The sequence below is a fragment of the Lacerta agilis genome, chromosome 2 (genome assembly GCF_009819535.1).
Source record: "Lacerta agilis isolate rLacAgi1 chromosome 2, rLacAgi1.pri, whole genome shotgun sequence".
Taxonomy (NCBI): Eukaryota; Metazoa; Chordata; class Lepidosauria; order Squamata; family Lacertidae; genus Lacerta; species Lacerta agilis.
This window is the reverse complement of record NC_046313.1, coordinates 14,247,804-14,262,343: the sequence shown is the minus strand read 5'-3', so window position 1 is coordinate 14,262,343 and position 14,540 is coordinate 14,247,804. Positions and strand designations below refer to the sequence as shown.

The 14,540-nt window shown below is 43.1% G+C and overlaps 1 protein-coding gene across 1 annotated transcript in view; it reads right to left on the bottom strand.

The window, feature by feature from the left end:
• Positions 1–14,028, bottom strand: part of DIP2B (disco interacting protein 2 homolog B) — a 155,076-nt gene extending 141,048 nt beyond the window's left edge. The window contains exon 1 of the mRNA XM_033138694.1: positions 13,645–14,028. Within this exon, the coding sequence (XP_032994585.1) occupies positions 13,645–13,675 (31 nt within the window). The 5' untranslated portion in view covers positions 13,676–14,028. The remainder of the gene's footprint in view (positions 1–13,644) is intronic.
• Between the last annotated feature and the right edge of the window lie 512 nt (positions 14,029–14,540).

The following is a 14,540-nucleotide window of genomic DNA, read 5'->3' as shown; positions in this document are numbered from 1 at the left end:
AGAACCAGATTTAGGGTAACAGAGGACAAAAGTGCACATATGTTTTAAGGAAAGCCATTTTGAGAAAGCCTGTCAAAACCTGCTTCAGCTTGGATTAAGAAATAGTTCGTAGGGAAAATACTTAAATGTAGTCTGAAAAGTTAAATTAACTGAAAATTGAGTAATCACACAATTAATATTTATGGGCAGAGCAGGCATCTAAAAAGCAGTAATTACTCCAAGCTACACTCTGAATTTTGCAGATCACACTCTTTGGAACAGTTCTGGAAAAGAGGGTCAGCTCCTATCACAAGGAAACGCCACCCGCCCCAGATGACCTTCAGGGTCCCTTCCTGTATTCTACAATTCTACGAAAATGCTACATTCAAATTGTAATCCATCTACCATTCCACTTTTTAAAGGGCAAGGGCAAAAGAAAGGATACATAAGGCAAAAAGCATCACTACACAAAATTTAACTAAAACTGTTGCAATGAAATTGAGTAGACTCACACTGGTAAGAAGAATGTCCTGAATGATCCCCCCCCCCCACTCAAAATTTTCTTGCTTTTCCAAGTCTACTATGAGAACTTCAAAGCAGTTTTTATACTACATGCAGCGAGTTTTCAGATGAGGAGACCAGTATCCTAAACATGCAAAAACCCATTCCAACTTTTACTACTTTAGGATTAATCTACCTTAATTTGAAAACTAGCAACCTACAAGTCATTAGATCCAGTAAATAAACGATGGCCAAAAGGCAGCCCTGTTTAGGGAAGTTTTTAATGTTTGATGTTTCATCGTCTTTTAAATATTCTGTTGGGAGCTGCCCACAGTGGCTGGGGAAACCCAGCCAGATGGGCAGAGTATAAATAATAAAGTTGTTGTTTATTGTTTGTTGTTTGTTGTTTGTTGTTTGTTGTTTGTTGTTGTTGCTGCTGCTGCTATGGCTGATGTTACAACACTAGAAGGAATGTGCTAAAGATTTAAACAGAAAGCACTAAAGATTTTGTAAAATCAATAAAGAACACTTCTTTAAATAAATCAGAATGCAGGACACCAAGCAAAGACAGACCTTTGGTCTGATCTATCAAAGCAATTTTGTGTAATTTTAGGTTATTTGTTTTTGGCTGAAGCTTAAATTTCTGGCACCTTTCACCATGAAACAATCAAGGCATAGTGTTGCCACTGTTATCTGGCAGAATCAGTAATCTCAGATTCTGCCCCAAGAATATAATTCCATTATTTTGCTCAAACAGGCCCCAGAACATAATCAAACACCTCTAGATCAGATTTCTGGGCTGATCCCAACCATAATGAGAGGTGGGGGTCCTCTCCTTATGCCTATCTCTGTGATCTATGCAACTGCTTTAAACCATCTACAATAAGTCATGAAACGTTTTCCCAACCCTGCCTACATGATCAACTCACAGCAGCGACAAAGCATACTGTAAACAGGAATTTCAACCACAAGCTCTTGATGGCAGGAACTTTCACTTTTCTAAAAGAGGCTGTGCAAACACGGCTGTTGCAATGGTTCACAGAGGTGGAAAGCAGATGCAACCGGATTATGAACTTCTTTCTCCATGCTAGCCAAACATGTACACTGTATTCAAAGACAGTAGGACAGAAACACAAGGCTTCAAGAAGAAAAAAATGACAGGGAGTGTGCACTAAGGAAAAGTTAGACTTGGGAGGAGATGTGCATAAAATTTATGTTAAAATATCTAAAACATTTAAATCTAATCCTAGGAATCCTAGATGGATTGAAATGATTGACAGGCGATGTCAAATGATGCAATATGACTGGCGAGGGGTGAGTTTGCTTGAAATGGTTTTTAAACTCTTACGCACTTTAGAAACAGTGCTTTTTGTTTAAGGTGCTGACTTTGAGACCCTGAGGCTTGCATGTGCTTCTAACAAAGAAGTTCATTTATTAGCTTCTAAGAAGCACAGAGAAGGCATCGGTGTTAAGCAAACGGCACTGTGTACCAATCTTTGATACATTTTAACATGACTGATGGAACTAGCCTGGAACTACCTGGAACATATCCTTACCAAGGGTAAAAGGACAATAACTGCCAAATCATGACTTTGCAACGGGGCTACAAGAACATGAAGTCCCTCCTGCACACAAATTTCCTCTGTACAGTACTTCCCTCAGCCAAGGTTTAGCAATACAGTGGTACCCAGTGTTACGCACGCGATCCATTCTGGATCACGCTATGTAACATGGGCGTGCTTAACACGAACGCCCCGAAAAAACAAAAAACCCGGAAGTGCGCACGTTTTTGCGCTTCTGCGCATGTGCAAAGTGCGCAGAACGCTTCTGTGCACCTGCGTGCTCCTGGGAGGACTTCCAGGTCGCAGAGGTCCGTAAGTCGAACGTACGCAACATGGAGCGTACGCAACTCGAAGTATGACTGTACACAGTTGGGTTGAATCCTAACTTACCCTTCCACAATGGAAGGGCTCCTTGTGTCAAGTCTTTTGATCCAGTGGAGGATCCCAATGGAGGCAGTGGATGAAGGTAACTTTCACTGAGTCTTCCTTCCTGCAGCCATACCCTTATACCAGAGGTTTGCCCAATCCTTTAAATTTTTAAAGGGTGGGGGGGGGGTCAGCAGAATTTCCCTCCCATCTCCCACTGGCAGGAGCATTGCCTGACCAGAACTCTACTCAGGGAATACTGTCATTGGTGAAAACTTAGTCTGTATCTATGCCATGTGCAAGTCCTGTTTAACAGTCCTCTAAACTCCAATTTGGAATGTCTCTTATATAAACAACATTAAAAGTATGAGAACCACTCAATGCAGCTTTTTTTTTAACAGCCTGAGGTTATTGTTACTGTCATGGAGTCTAAAAATACCACAAACTGCAAGGGAAATTATAGATTTCTTGCATGCTTCCTATTGTTCACATCAAATCAATAACTTGGATTGAAAAATATTGCTGTGCAAGCAGAACACACTTCCACTCACATAGAGGTTTGGATGGCTGATTTCCCCTCTGAAGTCCCTCAAGAGCCACCTTAGAGGATATCCTAACACTCCAAAGGCAGCTTTTCAAAGGCCACTGGAGGACAGAACTGGTGAACCACTCATACATAATTTGAGCACAAAACAATGCAATGATAAGGGTAGCAACTTGCCAGACTTACTGTTTACCAAGGATGGGAGCAGAAATTGAATTTTCCTCCTGAGGTGCTAGACTGTCTTCAGCCAGCCCTGAACAAAACTGGGTTTAAAATGACAATTCAAGAAACCAGTTGAGTAGAAGTGAGAACACACACAAAAGTATACATTTGCTTGTGCTAAAAAATTTCAGCAGCTCCATTAAAAGGATGTGTCTCTTATGACACTGCACATATATCACTGCTGTCTTCAACTTTTTCAGACACAAACCTACCTGTAGCCCAAACATGTATCTGGGGATACATTTCTTAATTTTTTCCATATACTTGTATGCCGTCACAACTCACCTTAGATCTAGTCATGACCCAGTAGTCGGTCCCACCCCATCAGTTGAAGACCAATGCTATACCACAATAAACAAAGCCAAGCACAGCTGAGAATGGGGCTCTCCCAATCACCAAGAGTAGCAAGTGTGCAAGACAAGTCACAGCTTGAAGGTGGCAAGTGAGAGGGCTGAAATTTAAGAATGAGTGGGGAATTCATTCAAGACATATGTGTGGCAAGGATGTGTCTGTGCACCAAGCTGATGCTTGCATTCTAATTCTCAGCAATCCTGATAAACACAGTTTTCAGCAAGATACAGCAAACTGTTTTCGCTTGAACAAAGCAATAAAGCCCAGTCACACAGAGATGTGAACTAGCAATAAAAAAATGCTTTTTGTCGCCCGGTATCTAACCCAGCATTTAATGTCAGTCCCTAACCACCCCCACCCCGGACAGACACTACAGAAGTGCTTTTATTCGTAAAGTCACCCAATTTCAACAGCTATGGCCGCCTAAAGCATAAAGCATTATTCCTGCATTAAAACATATGTTTTTCAAGGCAGCTAGCCATCCAGCTGTTTCGACAGCAAGATTACAGAGAGCCTACTTATGTCAAGATGCAATACAATTCCTTGCGTTGTTTTTATACCCTGGGGACATTGACTGGGGAAAGCAGGTTGCTTGATTGCTGTACAAGTCTACAGAAAGAGCCTCATGCTGGTCACTGAGGCAGGAAATTCCCTTGTATTTCCATCATTACAAGAGTGTTTTAGGGTACGCTTATAAAAGTTCATAACCTACTTACAGTATCTGTTATTATGGTCCCAAAAGTTAGAAGAACTAGTGGGGAGGGAAGTGAAAATATCCACCCCCATTCCTTAACAGGTTTTATGCCTCACTACAAACCTAGCTTTTTATGTAAACCAGTGGTTTTCAACCAGTGTGCCATGGCACACTGGGGTGCCTTGAATGTTAGTCAGGGGTGCCACGGGCAATCTGTCCTTCTCTTCTTCCCTCCTTCCTCAGATGCCCTCTTGTGTCTTTGCTTCCCAAAGGCATGCACAGCTGTTTGTTACAGCAGCCCTGGCTACAAGCTCCCCAGGCGAATGGTGCCTCTGGGACTGGCCAGAGGGTGCTTCCCAGGCCACTGTGGGGCAGTGTGAGAAGGCACCTCTATTTGGGACGGGGGGGCACCTCAGAGACCAGGGGCAGCAGTTGTGGCTGCCTGGAGGACTCTCAAGTTGAGGGGTGGAGGCTGAGGGAACACTCCACAAGGGAAGTTGTTCGAGAAAGGGTGAGAGGCTGGCAGCTCTGCAGGCAAGGGGTGATATAACTGGGCTCCTGAGTCCCACAGGGGTGCCGCAGAAAGAATGTAGTTGGTCAAGGGAGCCGTGGACTCAAAAAGGTTGAAAACCTCTGATGTAAACAGCATACATGTATTTTACAATACCGTTAAAGGGGACAGCTAAACAGGGTTCCACAAAGCATGTGGAGATTTGAACCTTGAACGATGCATTCATCATCAGCAACCTAAATATGTGTCAGGCAATAAACAGGACACTGCTGCCTGCACAACTTCTGTTCAGACACTTTATACTTCCTTCTAACAGATCAACAAAAGTTGGTTGATTTGGGAATTGTGCAAAGGTCACAGGGTTCAAGACATGTGGTCAATGAAACTAGTTCTTCAGGGTCATAGTCATACAGAGTTCCGCTCAGGAATGCTGCTTGCCCATTCCCTGAACTATTAGGTATCATTAAAAAGAGGTCTGTTCTGTAGCACACCAATCTCCATACTGTGCACCAGGGCACACTAGTCAATAAAGCTTACCTTGAAAAAAGTAAATCTACCGTGTTGGATGTACCCCTATATGCCTCTCAGATATATGAACAATGTCATCTCAGGAGAGGGAATTTGGAAACTCACATGTCTGGGAAACCATATTGTAGCCTTTATACTTACAATGATATAAAGAAGAGTACTGGAATGAAGAACTCTTTTTTGTCTTACGGTACTTTACTAACGTTAATTTATGATAATTTCAACATTCAAATTGTATCTTTTGCACTGCCTTTTGATGCCTTTCCCTCTCCAAACGTATGCAAAGCACACGCGCACACACTCAGCAGAAAATCTCTGACCATGGGCCGGCCTGCAGTCTATCAAAACCACAGTTTAACTATTTAAAAAGTACAAAGCCTAAGCAAATTTTGAGTGCATAGTGCACTTGGTAGCTCCGTAAAAAGACGTCTGACTCACAAGAGAAGCACAGACAGGACCATAAAACATGACTGGCCCTCAGGACAATGTTGCACTGCCCACACGCAGTCAGTTCTTTTGCATGTAAAGAAAATACCAAACTGCATGTCCATGAACAATGCACAGCCTGGCCAATGCAACCTCTTTTCAGTGACAGACAAGGAAGTACCGGTAATCAAGTTTGAACTTACCCTATGTGGACTGAGCAGACTGAGCTGAGGTTTTCATCTACACTAACCTAAGTTGGTGTTCTTATAAAAACACCTTGGACTTCTCACTCCCTGTTCATCATATATAAGCTGCACAATTGCTCTAGTAAACTGAGAACCAGATTATTTCACATTCTCTATCAAAATGGGTCAACCTTACGACAGAAGGATGCATTTTTCCTCAAACAGAAAAAAAAATGGTGTATTTCAATATTTCCCTACAAAAACTTTTCAGAAACTACTTTGGGTGGAAGGGCAGATTACAAATCTAATAAATGATTTAGGAATTGTTCAAAAATTGCCAAGTTCTTACAAGTAATCAAGATTTCACAGATCAGATTATTATTATTTTAAAACAAAGAATTCTGCTGAATACCAATTTGTCAACACTCGCAAAATGCTACTGGCAATTTCACAAAGTTCAGTGGCTAAAATGCTTAAATACTGATTATCTTACCTTCTTCCTTTAACTTGCCAGTTAACACTATAACCAACTCTGATCTCTCAAGACCTAAATCTTCACTTTAATAGTAACATAGACGCCCAAAACAATCTACATGCTCAATAGTTATAGGCTACAGTCGTACCTCTTGTTACGAATGCTTCAGGATGCGTACAACACAGGTTACGAACGCGCTGAACCCGGAAATAACGGAACGCGTTACTTCCGGGTTCGGCGGTTCGCACACGCACAGTCGTGTCAAATGACGTCACGCGCATGCGCAAAGTGCTGAATCGTGTCGCACAAATGCGCAGATGCAGCGCTTCAGGTTACACATATCACGGGTTATGAACGGGGCTCCGGAACGGATCCCGTTCGTAACCAGAGGTACCACTGTACTTGCCTTGGAGAAATCTTTTACATGTTAGCATGTAAACGCCGCCAAATGCAATACAAAGTGGGCAGGACATTGTTTGCTATCAGAGTGTCAGAGAAGTTAGAGCTCATGGTTGCAATACTGGAAAACCTAAACCAAGGAGCTGGGTATGTTTAGCCTGGAAAAGAGGAGACTGAGAGGAGATACTATCTTCAGATATCTCAAGGGCTGTCACATGCAAGAGGGAAGAACCTTGTTTTCTCCTGCTCTGGAGGGCAGGACCTAAACCAAAGGCTTCAAATTACAAGACAGGAGATTCCGACTAAACATCAGGAATAACTCTGACAGTAAGAGCTGTTTGACAGTGGAACAGTCTCCCTTGGGAGGTTGTGGACTCTCCTTCATTGGAGGTTTTTAAGCAGAGGTTGATGCTGTTAAGGTGCTACACTCAATATGCCAGCAAGTTTGGAAAACTCAGCAGTGGCCAGAGGATTGGAGAAGATCAGTCTACATCCCAATCCCAAAGAAGGGCAGTGCCAAAGAATGCTCCAACTACCGCACAATTGCACTCATTTCACACGCTAGCAAGGTTATGCTTAAAATTCTACAAGGCAGGCTTAAGCAGTATGTGGACCGAGAACTCCCAGAAGTGCAAGCTGGATTTCGTAGGGGCAGAGGAACCAGAGACCAAATTGCAAACATGCGCTGGATTATGGAGAAAGCTAGAGAGTTCCAGAAAAACATCTACTTCTGCTTCATTGACTACGCAAAAGCATTTGACTGTGTCGACCACAGCAAACTATGGCAAGTTCTTAAAGAAATGGGAGTGCCGGATCACCTCATTTGTCTCCTGAGAAATCTCTATGTGGGACAAGAAGCTACAGTTAGAACTGGATATGGAACAACTGATTGGTTCAAAATTGGGAAAGGAGTACGACAAGGCTGTATATTGTCTCCCTGCTTGTTTAACTTATATGCAGAATTCATCATGCGAAAGGCTGGACTGGATGAATCCCAAACCGGAATTAAGATTGCCGGGAAAAATATCAACAACCTCATATATGCTGATGATACTACCTTGATGGCAGAAAGTGAGGAGGAATTAAAGAACCTTTTAATGAGGGTGAAAGAGGAGAGCGCAAAATATGGTCTGAAGCTCAACATCAAAAAAACTAAGATCATGGCCACTGGTCCCATCATCTCCTGGCAAATAGAAGGGGAAGAAATGGAGGCAGTGAGAGATTTCACTTTCTTGGGCTCCATGATCACTGCAGATGGTGACAGCAGTCACGAAATTAGAAGACGCCTGCTTCTTGGGAGAAAAGCAATGACAAACCTAGACAGCATCTTAAAAAGCAAAGACATCACCTTGCCGACAAAGGTCCGTATAGTTAAAGCTATGGTTTTCCCAGTAGTAATGTACGGAAGTGAGAGCTGGACCATCAAGAAGGCTGATCGCCGAAGAATTGATGCTTTTGAATTATGGTGCTGGAGGAGACTCTTGAGAGTCCCATGGACTGCAAGAAGATCAAACCTATCCATTCTCAAAGAAATCAGCCCTGAGTGCTCACTAGAAGGACAGATCCTGAAGTTGAGGCTCCAGTACTTTGGCCACATCATGAGAAGAGAAGACTCCCTAGAAAAGACCCTGATGTTGGGAAAGATGGAGGGCACAAGGAGAAGGGGACGACAGAGGATGAGATGGTTGGACAGTGTTCTCGAAGCTACTAACATGAGTTTGGCCAAACTACGAGAAGCAGTGAAGGATAGGCGTGCCTGGCGTGCTCTGGTCCATGGGGTCACGAAGAGTCGGACACGACTGAACGACTGAACAACAACAACAAGCAGAGGTTGGATGGCCATCTGTCATGGATGCTTTAGCTGAGATTCCTACATTGCAAGGGGTTGGACTAGAGGACCCTTGCGGTCCCTTCCAACAGGCTTCCTACAAAGACTGCACTGTGAAAGTCACTCATGCTTCATTTAAAAATTCAGCCTCTAGATGTCAGATGTCACAGCCGTAAAAACAGTATAATAATGGCAGAGAGACGCCCATGATAGAAATTTAAGAATATGTTTCGAATGTGGTGATCCTGATACAGGAAGAGCTAGTCCTACAGACCTATAATAAAGGCACAGGTCAGTAATGAGACAGAAGGCATTATGAGTCACATCAGCATTACACTGGAATCCCCAAGATTCAGTAAGACAGGATTTCACCACCACAAAAGTTCTGAAGTCCATAGGCTCCTGTTTATGCAGGCCAGCACAACGGAACAAGTCATGCAATAGGCCTCAGCTGCAGAGGTGAATCAAAAGTTAGCCGAACTGTTGATGCCATATATTCAAGGCCCAATGATTTGAAACCCCCAGGTCAATCTGCAAGCACTATGGCAAGACACGCACAACACCAGGAATGGTCAGTGGTAGCAAATCTCACATATTCCTCTTTTGCAGAAAGAAACAGGCTCCATCAAGCAGTCACAGGCAACAAAAATAGAAGCATTTCCAAATTAAATATAACTTCCGAATCTAAGCAGTCTCTCCCAAGGAATAAATAGAAAACAAAAACCATGTCCTATGGCAAACAGTTCTTGAGAAAGAAAGCGAAACAGCATTCTCATTGGTATTTCGGGTATTAAACTGAACCGGCTGCCACTGCAATTTCAGTGGACCTGATGGGGAAAGCAAACGGCTCCTGCACCTTTAAGAGTTGTCATGCAAGCTACACCTGCTGAAATTCAGTCTTCTGTACAGCTATTAAAGGTTCATCTGGCCATTCTATAATTTCCAGTGCTAGATATATACAACTTTTCCCCACAGAGATGTAGAGATATAAAACATTGCCCCTATCAGAAAGAGAGAGAAAGAGAGAGCCCATGGCCAAATGCAGCTTTAAATTTAAATCCAGAAGTTCAGGTTACATAAAACTCTAACCTCATTTCATCTCTGTGATACGCACTAGTCTCAGGGCACAATTATTACTCATTGTTCATTGGGACAGCAAACAGTAGGGCAACTAGGCAGACTCGAAAGTAGGAAAATGCTGGCTTGGGCATTTATGTTTAAAGAGTGGTGAAGACTCCTCCTATCAGACATCCTATTAGTGAGGTAGTTTCAGGCCTTGAGGTTGTCCTGCTAGTATTTGTCATCAGCAGAAGTTTTGTATATAAACTCCTTGAGCTGATATTTGCTGCAAGGAGGAAAAACAGAACAAAACAAGCACAGATGACTCTGCATGAGTCAGTGCTTATTACCAATGCATCTTGGAGCACCAATGATTAGGAAACAGAGTCATAAGAAGTCAGGACTCACAGCTTCTGTTCCTGACTCTGCCACTGACTCACAAGGCAACCTTTGGAAAGTTGCAGTTTCTGACTCAGACTCCCTCCTTTGCAAAGAGATCGGATCGTTCCAACAGCCCCCTGTAAGTATGTTGCAAGAATAAATGAATATTATGTAGTGGTTGTGGGTGCATGTTCACTATGGAAACTTATGTTTGCCATCAGATGGTAAAAGTTCTTCGATAACAACCTCCTCCTCCTCAACACCTACGGTTTAAAAAGGTGGGCTTACAGCATAAGAATTTGTTTGCCAATTGAGAGTCCCGGAATCATGCACCAGTCGGCACAATATCACTGTGCACCTGTTGGAACATATTCTCACCCCAACCTAGTATTGTTTCCAGGTAGGGGTCAGAAGAGGGTCTTGAATAGCCTTTGGCTAAGACAATTCCTTCCCCCCTCTCCCTCGATCAAAAGCAGTGATAGAAACTAAGATATATAAGGTAATAACCAAATGGCACCTTAAACCTAGGTTACAGTCGCCACAACGGGATGTCTAGGCACCATTTTCTTTTATAATGAAATTTATTATTCTTGCTATTGTTTTTCATTTCATCTCTACACCACTTCATATTTTAAAGAGAAAATCTCAAAGCAGTGGACAACACATTGAAACATCCATCAAACCACCCAGAATAAAACAAATTCAAGCTTCAAGGAAAATATTCCAAATCCTTCTCTAAGTGACATTTAGCTTTGCCCATATTCATTGACTGACTTAATTTATAGAGCTGCCCCATAGCAGAAGTACGATAGGAACCAGTGCGGTGTAGTGGTTAAAGTGCCAGACTAGGACCGGAGAGATCAGGGTTCAAATCACCACTCAGTCCTGAAGCTCACTGGGTGACCTTGGGCCAGTCACAGCTTCCAAACCTACCTCACAGGGTCATTGTAGGGATCAACTGAGAAGCAGGGCAAACCATGTACACCTTGGAGGAAAAGGTGACATAGAAACGCAATAAATAAGCACTTCTGCTCACCTGCTTAAGAAAGCACGACGGGGCCAGCCAGATGGAGATGTCCTTCGCCAGCCTGGTGCCCAGAGCTCTCCGTGTAGTTGCAACTGGACCAGTGCCCATTGCAAAAAGTGCCTGGCTAATTCCTAACACTGATGAAGAGCTATAAACAACTGAAGAGGCCATCCCACCATTATTTGAACAGGGGGTCTTCTCTGGCATGAGAGATCAGAAACTCATTAAAAGAGAGCACCAGAGGAAGCATGCAAGCAACACAAGCAGAAAGTCTTCAGCTGAGCTCTTTTTCCCTTTGCATTGCTCTTTGGTGCAAAAAAAGATACAGTAAAATGTTTAATATATATAGCAGTTAAAAAATAAAATATTGTGCAGCACTTGATACATTTCTATACTACCCTTCATCAGAAATAACCTCAGGGTTAACAAACAAATGAAGACCAGTACAAAAATCAATACCGAGACAACAGCAGGAAAATAATACCCCGTTACAAATGGGCACCATTGATTGACCACCTACAAATGCCTTGGTGAAGTGATATATCCTCAGCTGGCATCAACATCCATTTAAAGTAGATGCCAGTTGCATTTCTTATGGGAGGCTTGCAGAAGGATGCTCTACCACGTTTTCAGAAGTGTTCAAAGCAGTTTACTTGCAGTTTTACAGAATCCATGCCCAAATCCTTTCTGATAGGCCAGCACAGTCACTTATAGGCTCCGACACTGGGAATACTTTCATTACCCCTCTTCTCCATGGAAAAGTAATGTATCTCCCCTCCCCACCTCCCATAATATTGAGGGTATAAGGCTTCTCTTTATGAGGCTCTGGGTGTGGGGTTGGGAGTTCCCCCTCCAGCGTCTAACTCTTCTTGCCTTCCATCTCTACTCCATCCAGAAAGCAACATGAGGTTAGGCTGCTTCTTCCTCCCTACCTCTCTCTGTCTAGGTAGCAGCTGCCAAGACATTACCCCGTTCGTTTCTACATGGTTCCATCCTTATTTCGGACATTGTGATATATCGATATATTGCTATGTTTAGCTGGTGATATATCAGGATGATGAAAACCCGATATTGCCCAGCCCTACTATTTAACAATAGTGACAGGTGGTGACAGGTTGAAGCTAAGAGAAATCATGACTTTGCTGTGGAGGCGAGATTCCAAGGGTAATTCCTGGGTTACAAGTCAGACTTATCCTCAACACAAACTACCTACTGAGCAGTGTTAGAAACTCAGATATACAAGCTAGGCGCCAAACCCTGGCTCATTTAACCAGGGTTACAATCGCCAAAATGGAATGCCTAGTTGCCGTTTTTGGGCCAAACGACTCAAAAGGCTTTTTTTTTCAATACAACTTTTTGGTTCCTGAAATCCATTCTGATGGTGCAGATAAAATATAATGGATAGAATTCTACAGGATGTGTTGCTAGTGTGTGAAAACAGTCAAGGATCCCCAGGCATGCACCTCTAGATGGTGCAGACGTCAGGTGCCATTCTGGCATCCAGGCATCTTCACTTGGTTGCAAGTGGCCTATAGCCAGGTGCAAAATGTGTCTGGCGGATTTTGAACGCTGCTCTTGAGCTTCCAGAAAATGCTTAGGCAAAACTACAAGGGCATTGCTTTACTGTAGTGCTTCCCATCGAAAACATATTTCTACACACCCTTTTGTCATACAGGTATAATAAAATATCTAGATTATCTGTTTCCATTAGATATAGTTTGCACACAATTGTGGCAGCACACAGCCATTCTGTGCTACAGGTTCCCCAGTTAGAGGGCTGCTCTAGTGCTCCTTCTTTGTTCACAAAATGAACAACTCTTCCTGCTCCCCACACAAACGCACCAACATCTGCACCAATTCTGCCACCACTTCTTACTTCTCTGAAGACTCCCAACACAATAAATTGCCCTGGCAGGCAAGCAACCACAATCCAGATTCTTTAGTGAAGACACATGGATAAACAAAGAGGAATGAAGTCACTTGCTGAAATACACTCAACCACTGTCACCTAGACAGGCTAGCTCATGTTTAGTCTGAAGAGTAAACAGGAACCTTCACTCCTACATGATGAAGCAATCACAAAGCAACAATGACCTGGAGTGTTAAGCTCAGAGGAAGCCTGCCAGCAACGGGAGTGTGAACCAGGGTAGGGCACTGGTTGTGTCTGGATGTTTGAAAGTCAAGTTTGAGTCCTCACACAGCTATGAACCTCACAAGGTAGAACTGGGCAAATCAATGCCCAAGTCTGGTGATGTGCCTATTAGAAAAAGTTGTTCTGAGCACCTCGTGAAAAAGAAGGGATGCCAACATGAAAAATGCTGTCAGGTTACAGCAAATGACCTTGAACAAAGGAACACCTACATACTACTAAGGAAAGAAAAGCCCCCACTGACACATCTTCCCTCCCAGCTTATTATTTCAGAACAAGGTTATGGATTCACAGTTTTATCAAACCCAAAAGATTCCCCCATCCTTTCAATACACTTTCATTTGTTGTAGTTAAGCTTTTCACCATATATGGCAGTGGAAGCAAGCTTGATATTGACAAGCAAAGCTTCAAAAGAATCAGAGACCAAAAGCAGGAGAAAGGAAGTGGGGCAGCTTACCTTGAAGCATTTGGGGTTCCCAGCCCTGCATGACCAGAGCTTCACAGTAGAGCTTCAGAAAGGGAGCGCACGATTCATGGACTGCTGATCAGCGTGGCAGTCAGAGGATAAATGAGCACTACTCACAAACTAGTTGCTTCTCGAAGAAAGCCACTCCCTACATCAGTAGGAGTTGTACGGCAGATTGGATAATTCACGCTGAAGGGTGGGGTGTAAAGGAAATTTATGACCTAGTCTAGGAACAATGAATCATTCCTCTGCCCCCAAAATGGGTTATCATTTTGTTCTTTCTTATCATGCCTGACACGAGGGCTCAACACCACAACAACCCTCCCTCTCCAAGCCCTGGAGAACTAGGTAATAAAGTAAAAATGAATGTATGCTACCAAGTGTACGGCAAATAGCAAGTATGGGAGAGGGTGAGTTCATTTGGATTGTGGGGGAAGTTAGTCCTTTCTTCTCCTGCCATGGTATACACACAAAAGTTAGGGCTACCAGCAGATTCTGGGTGGGGGGCATTGTTGGGACTGCAACACTTGATGAAAGGTTTTGGTTTTTTTTTTTTAAAAAAAACACACACACACACACACACACACACACAAAAAAAAAAAAACCTCCCCACAGCCCAAATCAATTTTGGAGGACAAACCCATTACTAACTCTATGCACAGAAAATGTTTCATTTAGCATCTAGTTTGGCCCCTCACATTCTGTGACAGGGGTGGCTAAACAATGGTCCTGCAGATGTTGCAAAACTACAACTTCTATTAATTCTAGCCACCATGGTCATTGATCAGGGATGATGGCTGTTGCAGCTCAACAATATCCGAAGGTCCACAGCTTTCCTATCACTGCTCTAGGATCATCAGAGTTGTATGTTTACTACCATCACCATT